Here is a 14,004-nt window from a genome sequence, read left to right as displayed (position 1 = left end):
TATTCCATCTTCCATCCTTTTTTTTAATCACCCTGTCTCTCTCTCACACACACACACACACACACACACACACACACACACACACACACACACACACACACACACACACCGCCTACATGAACACACAAACATGTAAATTACTGTTGAAGGGCACCTGGAGTTTGAGAACAACGCCAACTCAGCAGTGCTAAAAACAAATGTAAAAAAATGAACACCCTACTGTACGCTAATTGTTTCGTCTTTCAAGGACAGAAGCAGCCCGTCGCTGTCAGGCTGCTCATGAAACTTTTGGCGGGTTGTTCGATGACCTTCTGCACCTGCGGCAAAGAACTTCAGGACGACCACCGGCGAGGACGGCGACAATGACATCCCCAAACAACTGTCACACCTGTGAGTCAGACAGGCAGCGAGAGAAACACCTGGACGCTGACAAGGACGACGAGAAACACCGGCACGAAGGGACACTCGCTTTTGGGATGTCACTCTGCTTAAAGGTACAGTGTGTAGCATTTAGGGGCTTTATTGGCAGAAATTAAATATAATGTTAATAAGTATGTTTTCATTCATGCATTATCTTAAAATGAGCCGTTAATATTTACATACGGATGACATGTTTCTACAGTAGCCCAGAACAGGCAAACCAAACACTGGCTCTAGGGACATCCACGTTTTCACGTTTTCGCGTCAGCCATTGGTTTGTGGACTTCCGTTTCCATCGAGTTCGGCCATTTCGCCATCGCCATCTTGGATTATGGCCGGTGCCAAGTTGTTTTCTTCGCAACCAATGAACAGACATTTCTTCCCAGATTAAATCTGCATGGAAAATACGGCATGTAATAAACTAAAGTCATGGTATGTTTGCTTTTCGGCCACTAAAACATTGGTTAGGACCTCCATAATGACGTTTTACAAGAGGTAACAGATTATGTTAAAATTGTAAGAGCTTGTTGTGTGAAAAAACATTGGAATAATCTTCCAACGGGTCTAAAGTCGAGAGAATAAATAGTAATTTTAAACTGCTAAGAGAGTAGATCTACTGAGTTTTAATAAAATCAATCCATCTAAAGCTCACTCTACAATCAGTGTTTGTCAGCCACACTAGAATGGACCATAAGCGCTAAGACACTAAGATCTCCCACTGAAACGCAGGATTTTTTAGGATTAACAGCTGTTTGAAGGAGGAAGAAATTGACTAATCGGTAGAGATACATAAAAACGTTTAAACTAAGAGGTAGAGTTAATGACTAAAGAGACAATCACATTTGATTGCAGGTTTTTCTGTCGCTGTGGACTCTAACTGGCTGCAGAGCTTTTATGAGATAATGATGGACGCTGAGGGAAACATCTGAGCTGTAGCTTAAAGCTCTGTAAACACATCCTGCTCGTTTTTTACGTATCGCAAATTATGAAAAACAAACTGCCCGTCGTAACTTCGTGTACAGTGTGTCAGCACACACGAACACACAGTAACCCAGAGTAGAAGCCCGCAGCTGGTCGGGTCAAGCCCACATACGTATGCTAATGTTGGCCTGCAGACAGATCCAGGTGGGAGGATATCACAAATGAGATTAGGATCACGTAGTTTCCTAACAAACAGATTTATCTGGGATGAGCCAATAGCCTCCACAGGTCCCAATTTAGCATGAAGAGTTTCTGTCCCACCTCATGTAATTCAACTTCGGTGGTTTAATCCAAATAATATTTACAAAAGCACGTATCGAGACAATAAATGCTAGAAAAAGATGGGAAAAAACAAGATAATGTTTCCGTTAACATGTATTTAATGAATTATCACCAGTGAAGTTCTTCTGCAGGTTTAATTCAAAATACCTTCTACTGCATTGATGAAGGCTGCTAGAAAAAGATGATTTTCATTATTGATTACTTTTTTAATAGTAGTTTTTAATGTAACAAATGCAAAAAATAATTACAAATTGGTTGTTTCTTTCCTCAATTTGAATATGAAAGTACTCACAGTTGAAAAAGATCTATGAGATTATTGACTTAAATAAACTGATTATAAAAATTGTATATAATTATCATTACAGTGTTAAATTGTCTTATCGTTGGTTTTTAATACCCAGAACTCCCTGGAAAGCAAGACTGATGCTGAGTGGTTTATCCTGGTGAAAATAAAATAAAGTAAATAGACAATATTGTGTTATATATCGTGGTTACAGTTAATAAAAAAAAGCAAACATTAACCGCAGCTCTGTGGCAGAATAATAACTTGGGCATCCTGCATGAAAGACAGACGCGCGACACACGACTCCACCACGCCGACCGGACCGAAATTCATCTCGTCAGGCTTCAAGTAATGAGTTTCTGAACCGGACCAATCAGCAGTTCCGACCAATCGGTGTCCTGCGAGGAGCTACAGGTGTGGAGAGGCGACTGTTCATTCTAAACATTAGATTAGGTTAGATGCTGCAATAGCCTCGAGAAAACTGGAGAGTATTTCTTCATTGAAAGAAGAGCAAAGAACGACACTGAAGGCTTTTCTCAATAGAAAAGATGTTTTTGCTCTTCATACAATCATCTGCCATTTTTTCCAAACAGTTCCTAATGGCGGCTTCTCAGATGGTTCTACGAAACACAACCACCTCCTGGCACTGAACCTGCATTATGAGGTGCAGAATGAATGTTTAAAAAAATGAATTAAAACAAAACAAAAACGTTTCTGCTAATTACTCTCCCAACTGGACCTATTATGGCTTCAGCAGTTTGACATGTGTTCAACTCGTGCAGCCTGATGAATCGTCAGCCATCAGTCCCTTCAGCAGCTCTGGATGATCTGCTCTCAGTCTCTTGGAAGCATCCAACACCCAACACACACACACAAACTGTGAGGCTGCGTCTAAAGTGACGTCGCTTTTTTCTTTCTTTTTTTACAAGAATGATTGTTTAGAAATCACGCGTATACCGACGACGACGACGACAACGCGCTCCACCTTCCCTTCTTGCATGTAAATCAAGAGTCAAAACACTGGTGTTTGCACAGCCAACAGTAAAGCGGGTTCATCTGCCGAAAATCAAACACCATGAATTCATTATGCAGAAAAAATGAATACACCAGTACAAACAATATCATCTACAAAAGTAAAGCTGGTAATGATGGACTACACCCATTGCCAGTGGGTGTGGACACACACACAGACACACAAACACACACACTTACACACACACACACACACACACGCATGGTCAGTAGGCGTAGAGCCACCGGACCTGGCAAGACATTTCAGCGTTTGCCAAAAAAAAATCCAACCAACATTTTCAGCCCCGATGAAATTCAAAGCATGAAACACATTATGCCGCCGATGTGAACACACTGTTCCGCCAGCAGAGCCGGTGTCAGTGGATGGTGTGCGGTTTCCATGGCGACAGAGAAGATGCAGAGGAGAGACTGCAAAGCCATTGTTCACCAATAACCAGAGCTGTAGACGTCATTCATCTTCATGGCCGGTTTGCTATTAAATTCTGCACACTGCTATATATATATATATACTGTATATATATATATATATGAAAAAAACGTCTGGGTTGGGTTAGTGGAGTAATGGAGGGGGGACTTTGGCTTGAAGATTAACCCACTGCACAGCAAAGATAATGTGCCAGCAAGCAGATATGTGTCAGCAGGCCAGAGGAGGAGGAGGAAGATGAAGGGAGAGGAGAAGGGCATGAAAGAGGCTGTACATCCACGCAGAAACCATTAGTCTGTCAATCAAGCCTATCTACCAGCTTAAACATGAGAGGGGGGGAGGATGGGAGGGGCGGCGGCATAATCATCCGTATTAACCACCACACAGACGGAGGAGGATTGCAAATGGCCACCGGAGGAAGAAGTCGACGGGAAATGACTGACGGCATTCCGGTCGGCTGTTTGTCAGTTCGGGGCGGTTGGCCTCGGTCGTCTGAGCATCATTCACAGATGTGGGGCAAGCTGCCACTGCCACACTTCACCGGTGAAGCGAGAAGTAGTGTGTGTGTGTGTGTGTGTGTGTGTGTGTGTGTGTGTGAGGGGGGGTGTGGAGGCGGAGGATTAGCCCAAGGTTGTTTTAAGGCGTCTGCACCAGATCTGCCGACCTCTTTTTTCGTTAAATATCCACCTGAGTTGGAGCTGACACAAACGAGAGGAGTTATGAAGCGCTTATTAGCGCTCAAAGGTGAGCAGATATGTAGATATAATAAGATATGACATTTAAATATTTTAATATCCTGTATCGATCTCACACATACTGCAAAAATCGCCATATTTATTCAAACAGTTTAGCCTCACTAGCTGCATGAATCTATGGACGACAACGTCTTGTCAGTTTGTCCACCACTTTGTTCCAGACTGAAATATGTCAACAACTATTAAACGGATTGATATGGAAGTTTGTACAGATGTTCGTGTTCCCCAGAGGATGAATCTCATTGACTTTGGTGATCCTCTGACTTTTCCTCTCGTGCCACCATGAGGTTGACATGAGCAGCAGCAGAGAATCCAGTACATCACGGTGCTCCGCAAAGAAATACTCCCGTGCATAAATCCCTTAATGAAGGCAAATTGATGCTTTTAAACTTCAATTTCTGAACAGACTAAATTAACAAGATTCATCCATCAATCCATCAGCTACACCCGCTTATCCTTTAGACACCGTGGACAGGTAGCCAGTCAATCACAGGGGCTGACACATAAGTCTAAATGAACATCATGCCGTATTGAAGAAGACTTGAAACTAGAGATTGAGACCATAAACTCATGTTCACAATGTTTACTGAGGTAATAAATCAAGAGAGAAGTAGAGTCATTTTCTCATAGACTTCTATACAACCAGAGGAGTCGCCCCCTGGTGGACACTAGAGAGAATGCAGGTTTCAAGACACTTCTGCATTGGCTTTACTTGGCAGAACCTGAGGTTGAAGACTGTAAGGACACAAATTGGTCACTGTTCTAAATCATTATCTATTTGGCTCATGTGCAGTTGACAGGAAACATCTCTCTTGGATGTTCCACTGATGGGAGTTTTTACCCCTTTTCGAAAGCTTCCCGACAGATTTTTGCGCTCCAAATAAAACACACACAATAAAAACATCATTTTTTTCGAGGGGGACTGCACCTTGAAATCACACTCCATGAATTGCAGCCAGTGCGATGAAAATAATCAGTCAGATTATATTGGATTATAACGCCAGACTGATTTCATCTCGTGCACGCTCCTGCATTATTAATCTGACAGTAATGTGGCCGTGCGCAATGAATCTTAGACAAAGAGACGGAGAGAGAGGAAGAGAGCCTTCGTGTCTTTTTTATGTTTACTCTGGTGGGTTTTTTTTTCCTTCTCTCTCCTCCCCTCTGTGTATCAGAATGTCCGTCCAGATCCCTTCATGAATTATTCATAAACTCCCCCGGCCCTAATCCTCGCCTTTGTGTCGCTGTAGTGCCAGTGCGCCTCCAGGGACCCGGTTTACTGCATCGGGCTGGACGCTGTCACTGTCACACATCTCTGTGATTTCTCCTACAGTGGCTTTAAATGCGCCTACAATACATTGTGTGGATTTAGTGATCTGATTTCTTCCAAAATGTCATCGTAATCTCTTGTTCCTTTAGCGAGTGCAGTGAGTTAAATGAGTTTATTCAACCCCCCCAATGCTGTACAATTACTTACAATGTCTGCATCACTCAGCATTGAGCTTATTGTATGTTCATATCTTAAGATATCTTTATAATATTAGTCCTCATTTCAATGTGGAATCTTATAATATTTCATCTGATGTCCTGATATTTAGTCTATGGTGTCCAGAGGGTTTATATTGACCTCATTGTTACCTCCTCTGGTGTCTCTATAATATTCATGAGGGCTTAGATTGTCTACTTGTGTCTTTATTGTGACCTAATTTCGTTTTTTGCCTCCTGTGACATCTCTAAAATATTCCTGCAGGGACATAGCGTTCAATAATGGGTTAATCATGACATGTGTGTCCCCTGCATTGATAAAAGGGTAGATTTCAACAATCTAGATTATGATATTTAGCCAATATTTGCTTTACTATCCATAAAAGAAATTGCATTATTCACATTTTTTGAGGGCAGATTCTCCAAAAATCCATTTTTTTTGTTCAGTGTGCATTGACTGGGAAATGTCTAGATCAATATAATGTGTAGAATAATGTCACAAAAAATAACTAACCGATACTCAATCAAAACCAGTTGAGTATGCAGTGCCTCCTAACCTACAATCCGAGCCTCACTGACCTCCTTTCTGGCTGCCCTGTGGGAGTGTGTTTAGGTACGCTGAATCCACAGAGAGGACATGCTGCTGCAGCAAAATAAATGTAAAGAGACCAAGCAACTAAAAGTGGAGGTTTTTTGTTTGTTTGCATGATTAAAGTGCACCGTTAAAGGCTGTTTCTTACCGTGGACCGACAGCGGGATCAAGTGCAGAGCCAGGACGCATGACAGCAGCGTTAGTCTCCAGCTTCCCGTGCAAAAGCTCGCCTCCTTCGCCTGCATCCTCGTCGTGTAACGATAGAATAATATGATGATCAGACGGCTGGAAAAAAAGGGGGGGGGGGGGGGAAATTCCTGTTCTAATAGTGATAATAAGAGTTCAAAAAAATGGTGGCAAAAAGTAATCCGGGTCTGTTAAATTTGCGTGCAGTCTAGACTCCAGCCTCGCTGCGCTGCTCCTCCATAGCCACTTGGTCTCAGCTGTCTCCTCGTATCCGTTGCTATTTCACGCGCTCGGCTCAGTTAAGCACACTGAGGTTGGTTACGGCTCCATTGCCACAGAACGGCGGTCGGAGACGGCGAGGCGAGGGTGGGGTGGTGGTGGTGGTGGAGGCGGGGTGGTGCGTTTGGGGAGGGGGGCGCAGACGCACGCCGTGGCTCGGCTTGGCTTGGTTGGGCTCGGAAGGGTTCGGTGCTTTGGGCACTTTTAAAAGGGAAACAAACGCACGGCGGAGTGCAGCGCGCTCGGCAGCCTTCTCATCATCTGGGGAGGGGAAGAGAGGATTGTTGATGCCCCCCCCCATCCCCCCTCTTCATCTCTCCTCCCCCCTTTTCCTAAAACGCTTGCCTCCTCCTCTCTCCATCCTTCCCTTAAAACTTTTTACTGTTTTAGTCCTTCAAAGCGTTCATATAGGTCCTCCTCAAACTTGTGGTCCTTCTCTCCTTTGGCAGACATGTTCTTCTCATCTCCCTCCTCACTTTCTTCAACTTCCATGACTTTTTGCATTTTTAACTTCCTTGTTTTTTTTTCCAAAATATGTTTCCCGTCCTCTCCTCCACTCAAAATACCATATTGATCCATCCTTTTCCACCATTTTATTTACCTTTTCCTATTGTTGCCCCCCTCTTTTCAAGAGGCATGTATCTTCTTCCTCCTAACTTTCATTTGTCTTTTTTTCTTCCACAAAATGTGTTATCTTTTCTCCTGCACCGAGATGTTACCATTCATTTTCCTTCCTTTCCCCAAAACGACTCCTCCTCAAACTAGTCCTCCCCTTCCCAAGACCCTTACCTCCCCCTCCTCTTAACTTCCTTTTTCCTAAATCTGTTTTAATTTTCCACCTCCTCCCTCTTTTCCAGAGTTTTTTTTCGGCTTTCTTTTTCTTCATCATCCAATACTTTTTAAGCCTCTCCCATGTTTCATCCTGCTGCACATTTCCACGATGTTTCTCCACCTTCTCTAAGCATCCTACTTTTCCTTTGTTTTTTGTTTGAGACATTTTCCCTATCTTCCTCTTTTCCTTTCCCATAACGTTTCCACCTCCTTCTACTCCTCATCTCTTTACCAAAGCTTCCAGTTATTTGCTATTCATCTGAGTGTTGGATCTCAATAGGGGTGCACACTCTGCTCTGGACACTTTTTTTTCTCCTCAAGGGAAATCAGTATATTTCGAAGGAGATTAACCTCCCGTCATCGTCCTATGTGTGTGTGTGTGTGTGTGTGTGTGTGTGTCAGATAGGATGAAGCAGTTTTAGATTATGTGGGAAAAAAAGTGTTGTTCGATGCCGTCAAAACAACCTGCTTTGTTTAATGGTGTGACACAGAAGCAAACAAAAGGGGGGAGGAGGAGGGGAGATGTGGGGGTGTCTTGGTGAAAGGGGGGGGGGGGGGGGAGGGGTAAATGGGGGGATGCACAGGGTGATGAATGCCCAAGGGCCCCGGGGGTAATGGTGGTGGTGGTGGTGGTGGGGGTCGTGGGCATTCTTCCACACACAAAAAAAGCATAAAGAGAGAGGGGCTGGGCAACAGGAGATGTTTTGTGTCTGTGTGTGTGTGTGTGTGTGTGTGTGTGCGTGTGTGTGTGTGTGTGTGTGTGTGTGTGTGTCTCTGTGTGTTTACTTGGTTGTTGATGTGTACGTGTGCATGTGAAAGCAACAGCAATGTCAACAAAATTAAATCCAAAATGTTTAGTGGAATAGAAATAATGTGTTTGGTGAATTGTGAAAAGTAGGTCAAGTGGACATTTTGGTGGCTTCCATTTAAAATCATATAAAATGTGGTCCCTTTTCTGGCAGAGACATGTTTGGAGAATATGAACGACGTGTATCCTCCCAAAAATCTTGAATAAGTACGAAGCACCTGTTATTTCTCTACGTCTCTCTCGGTTAATACGTCTCTTTCTGCCTCAGATCCGCACAACCATCAGTGTATTCATTATGAGCACAATAAGATTACATTCACACTGACGACCTTCCTGCTCATTGCTGCTTTTATCTGGTTTCACTGGACAACTGTTTTTTTTAATCTATTCCACTGTGTGATGCCAATATGAGCTGACAGCAGTGTTGGACAGGGGAACAATAACAAAAGGCATCCAATCTGTTATGAACTTTCGGGCACATTTTCTTTCGGTTGTGTCGTCCAATCCCCCAAATGTAATAAAGTAGAATAATTTTCTTTTCATCCGTCTTTCCCTCCTTTTGTCTCACTGTTGTCCTTGCTTATTCCGACTCATCTGAGCTGCCATCTTCTCTCAGGTGAGTCATCCGTGCTAAATAAAATCTCAAAATCACTGCTTATTAAAACTCAACAACACTAAAGGCTTTTTCACATCAGGGGGGATTTTTTGTGTGATTTATTCGTACGTCAATATACTTTTTCGAACTGTCATGAGTTTAAAAAAATGCACTTCATTTTTCAGAACAAGGTTGATTTCCTGAGCTTTTGCACTGCGATTAAAGGCATCAATTAATCACATTGTGAGGAATGGACGTGTACAAAACATACACAATAGTGTACAACAACACAAAGGATATATAGGCTGAAACAAGATGGCAAACGTTATCACTCCTTTCAACTTTATCAAAGGCTCTACTTCTCACTTGATTTATTACCTCAGTAAACATTGTAAACATGAGTTTATGGTCTCAATCTCTAGTTTCAAGTCTTCTTCAATGCAGCATGATGTTCATTTAGTACATTATGGTCCATTTAGAGTCAAACAGACTATAAAGAGGAGTATGATTGACAGGTCTCTACCACTACCAGAGCCATATACGGCGCCTCTACGTCACTCCTCCACAGTCCAAATATGGTCACTTCCGCTCACTGGTTGCAAAACAAATAATTACGACAGCCAAAATCCAAGATGGCGACAACCAAAATGACAAACTCATCTACAAACCAACGGGTGACCTCACGACGATTATCTTCACTTCTTATACACAGTCTATGGTTACTGTTTACCAGAGGGAATTTAAATTCACTCAGAGCATTTCGCTAAAAGGAAACTCAATAAAGTATCTTACAGTAGCTTAAAGGCTATAACATGTTTTACCTCAGACAGACTGCCAGTCGCTGCTCTGGCTCAATAGGATGCTGGTAGTTGGTCCTCTGCCTGCGTGAATCTGTTCAAACCTTTCAATGAAAAAGTGCTGCAACAGTCGCAAACTCGCATCTCTGCCGGTGTTAATAGTTTCGTTCCAAAATATTTGCAGGCTCCTGTTACGTAAAGTCCATAATAGTGTACAGCCTGTTAGGTATTTAAACACAGCAGAGCTTTGAGCTAAACGCTAACATTAGCATGATTACATGCTCACAATAACAATGCTAAGATGCTGAACTTTAGCAGGTACAATGTCTGTTTTTAATGACATTTGTTTTGCAGATGTTTGCTTGTAAACCAAAAATTTAGACAAAGTGAAAATTTGACCTGAAGATGGTGCTCAAGGAAAAGTCAAGAGATTGCCAAATTAATTATGATTCATCCTTCGGGGAATATGAACATCTGTATTAAATTTCATGACAATCCATTCAAAAATTGTGAAGATATTTCATTTTAAATCGCATACGTCAACCTCATGGTGGTGCTTAAAGGAAAAGTCGGAGGACTGACAAAATGAGTCGGATTCATCCTCTGTGGAATATGAACATCTGTACCAAATGTCATGGCAATCCATCCGGTGGTTGCTGAGATATACATAGTCACATGGATGCATTTCATTTGTGTCTCCACAACGAATTTGTCTCCTAATTGATTTTCCATTGGCATTAAAAAAACAAACAAGTCGTGTCCCTGTAAACCAAACTAATAGATTTCAACATGTGACACTGGGCTGAACAGGATGTGAATTGGTCCTCTATTAGAAGACAACCATGGTGTTCCCTGTACACACACACACACACACACCTCATCCTAATTCTACATGGCAGTGCAGCGTTTGTCCCAGTGTTTTGGGGTTAATTCTTGCACAGCTATCATGTCCGATTGAGGGTCACGTGCTGTTGTTGTGACCGTCCAGACTGATGATAAATAGGGTACAGTGCTCATCAACACATGGATTAGGGGCCATTTAATCCCTCTTGTACATTTACAAAACATAAAGCCCCCCCCCTTCACTTCAAGCATTTGCATCTCATAAAATTATTCCACCAAAATGTGCAGGTTGAACACGTTAAAAATAGGTGATAGTCTCCTTTCCGACTGCCAGGAGACGAGTATGTCTCTGTGTGTTTTTTTTCTGTTGTGTTATCTTCGACTTCACAAACAGTAAACGGTAGAAAATGTTAGTTTTTACTTGTTTTTCACATCTGTTACGTATTCAGCCTTTCTTCAAACTCGGTGCCGACTGATTTGGAACGATGTTTGAGTGCAGCTTGGACGACGACGGACGCATTTTATGGCTGCGATGACAAAGAATCGGTCATAATAGTCATTGCAACGTGCCGTGGTGGGGTGTTTCCATCACTGCCGATCGGAGCTGGATCCGATAAATACCCGAGACTACTGCAGTCATTTGTCTGATGAGTGCTGATCGTAACCTTTCCCACTAAAGACACAAGCCAGATGTTAGTGTCCAGTAGGCTTCCTGAGCACAACAAACACTTATTTCATACCTTATCATCCACTCTCATATCTTCTTTCATCTACTTACGCTTTCTTCAAACTGCAAGCAACATAATAAAAATGTTCAATAAAGTTAAACAAACAGGGAAACTCACATATCACGGAAAGTATCTGTATCATGCTGTCATTAGGTCTCTTACCGGGATGTGTGGTTATTTTATTTCTGCTATGCCCAGCATCGCCAGCAGAGGGCGCTCTATGCAGTATACTGAGCATCAGTAGCTAACGTAAGTAGAGCAGAAGAAAGCCGTCAGTACTAATGAGTCAAGTGTCATCCAAAGAGAAAGCGGCTTCTCAACTGACCTGATAAATGTCCTATATTTACAGGTAAACTGACTTTAAACAGAAACATGTTAGATATAACATCTGTATTCACTTGAGAGGCCTTAGTAAATGTAAAATGCAGACATTTGATTGTAGGCGGTAATGAGTTTTTTTCGCGCTTCTATTGTTAAAATGGCGGAGCTCATTGAAATAATTCTGCTGACTAATGCTAATCTAAAAGACAGTCCGGTTGTATGAGAGCTGAAGTTATATATATATATATATATATATATATATATATGATTTGAGGCAATGGTTATAGCAACGTAGTTAAGGAATGAGCCAGTGTCAGGCTGGAGAGCTAATTACATGTACTGCTGTTTGAAAGCTAATCGCTGCTAGCATGCTAACGTATTAGCTAATGTTATTAATACGCTATCCCTCTAAAGCCACGGGGTCAGATGAGAATGTTTTGAGCTATATCTTTGACAAAATAAGAGTTCAGTCAGTATTCACTGTTGATGTTTCTTTATTGTCATTTCTGTGAGAAACGTGTGTGAAGTTGGAATCCTGTGATAGCTATTAGCTATTTAGCTGTGTGTGTGTGTGTGTGTGTGTGTGTGTGTGTGTGTGTGTGTGTAAAACATAGCATATTGCTCCTAGCATTTTGATATAGCTCTTTCTTAGACAAGACAAAATGGCTGACAGATAACTGTTTCATGTGATTTTATTTTACTCTGCGAGACAGGCAGCGTTGAAGAACTTGCTAATATTGATTGAGAGTGTGTGTGTGTTTGTAAAGTTGGAGTAAAGTTCTTAAATGCAGAAAAGAGAGAAGCGATATCTCAATTGAACCTCAATGTTACTACTGGTAATATTGGCATGTATATATATATATATCAACATCTTTGGAAAGTAGCAGCCACACTGTCAAAATTTCTTGCGAAATTTTCTAGTTTTAACTAGATTTTATCAATTTTGAATTGTTTCTCTTGTCTGCGCTGCTCGTGGTTCATGTTAAATGTTATTGATGGCTGGTTCTTTAGCTATTTGTGCAACGTTTTCAGCAGAAGGGACATTTGTTCTTGAACACTACCTGCATGGTTTTAGTCTCTTTTGCTTCTGGCAATGAGTAGTTTAATACAAGTTTAATCTCACTGAAGAAGAAGGTTTTTATTTCCACCTGAATATTTTTGTTGCCTGCCTACAGATGACTATATCTGGTTCTGTCCACGCAGGAACATGTCTAAAGTCCAAATGCTGAGATCTTTAGTCAACCAGCGACTAACTGCGGCTGCTGAGGAGATCTTTGGTCTGTTTGAAAGAACCATAGCGGAGTACGAGGAGGAACTTTCTCGTTCAAAAGAGGAGAACGAGCGACAACAGAGACGACTGCGCGCTGTTCTCATCCCTCAGCTCCGGTTACACAGAGCAGGTTGGTTCACTGTTTATTCTCTCAGCTTCTTTATGACAGAAGATATTTACACATTGTTCTCTTTGATAACACCACGTGGATGTTGCAGCTTGTTGAATTCTAAAATGATTCATATGTTCATGGTCACATCCACGGTTACGTTGTGGCTGCTTCTGAAGGTTCTATCCACTGTTTCTACGGTGGCAGGTTTACGTACATTAGTCGACTATCTCAGCCGCACTTTATGGAGGATGCAGGTTCTTTGAATACTTCTTAACAATGTTGGGTAGTGACACACTTTTTTGCCATGTAAACTGTTGATGACCTCATCGCTGCTGGTGCGTTGTGTCTTTACATTTTGTGTCGGCATGTCTGTTTGGTAACTGCACAGGAAGAGTAAGAGGGAATGATGGCAGGAAATAAAAGTGTATGTTCAGGAGACTATTTGCTCAATACTAATATTTCTTTGTAACGTCTCTGTGTGTGTTTACTGTTTTCCTGCAGACGTCCAGCAGCTGTTGGTGGTTCAAGAAGAGGTTCCCCCTGAGCAGCAGAAGTGGAGCTACAGTCTGGACCAGGAGGACCCAGAACCCCCTCACATTAAAGAGGAACAGGAGGACACAGAACCCCCACACATTAAAGAGGAACAGGAGGACCCAGAACCCCCACACATTAAAGAGGAACAGGAGGACCTCTGGACCAGTCAGGAGGGAGAGCAGCTTCAAGGGCTGGAGGAGGCTGATGTCAAGTTCTCATTCACTCCTGTGAAGACTGAAGATGATGAAGAGGAAGCTCAGTCCTCACAGCTTCATCAAAGACAAACTGAACAGATGGAAACAGATGCTGATGGAGAGGACTGTGGAGGACCAGAACCAGGCAGGAACTCAGAACCAGATACTGATGAGAAGACTGGAGACTCTTCTGACACTGATGACAGTGATGATTGGAAGGAGACCAGACCAAGATGTAGTGCTGGTGAGAAA

At 42.3% G+C, this 14,004-nt stretch overlaps 1 protein-coding gene across 14 annotated transcripts in view; it reads right to left on the bottom strand.

Moving 5' to 3' along the window:
- The window catches only part of cspg5a (chondroitin sulfate proteoglycan 5a), a 47,387-nt gene extending 40,420 nt beyond the window's left edge, over nt 1-6,967 (bottom strand). For 7 of the 14 annotated variants that reach the window (XM_031867268.1, XM_031867271.1, XM_031867272.1 and 4 more), the window contains exon 1: nt 6,403-6,966. In XM_031867268.1, the coding sequence (XP_031723128.1) occupies nt 6,403-6,499 (97 nt within the window). In that variant the 5' untranslated portion in view covers nt 6,500-6,966. Of the gene's footprint in view, nt 1-6,402 lie in introns of all 14 variants that reach the window. The other 7 variants (XM_031867265.1, XM_031867267.1, XM_031867266.1 and 4 more) reach the window with 2 other exon arrangements.
- Nucleotides 6,968-14,004: the final 7,037 nt, after the last annotated feature.

Source organism: Anarrhichthys ocellatus, unplaced genomic scaffold (genome assembly GCF_004355925.1).
Source record: "Anarrhichthys ocellatus isolate YVR2014 unplaced genomic scaffold, GSC_Weel_1.0 scaffold39, whole genome shotgun sequence".
NCBI lineage: Eukaryota > Metazoa > Chordata > Actinopteri > Perciformes > Anarhichadidae > Anarrhichthys > Anarrhichthys ocellatus.
Note: the sequence above shows the minus strand (reverse complement) of the source record. Positions and strands in the feature narration are given on the sequence as shown.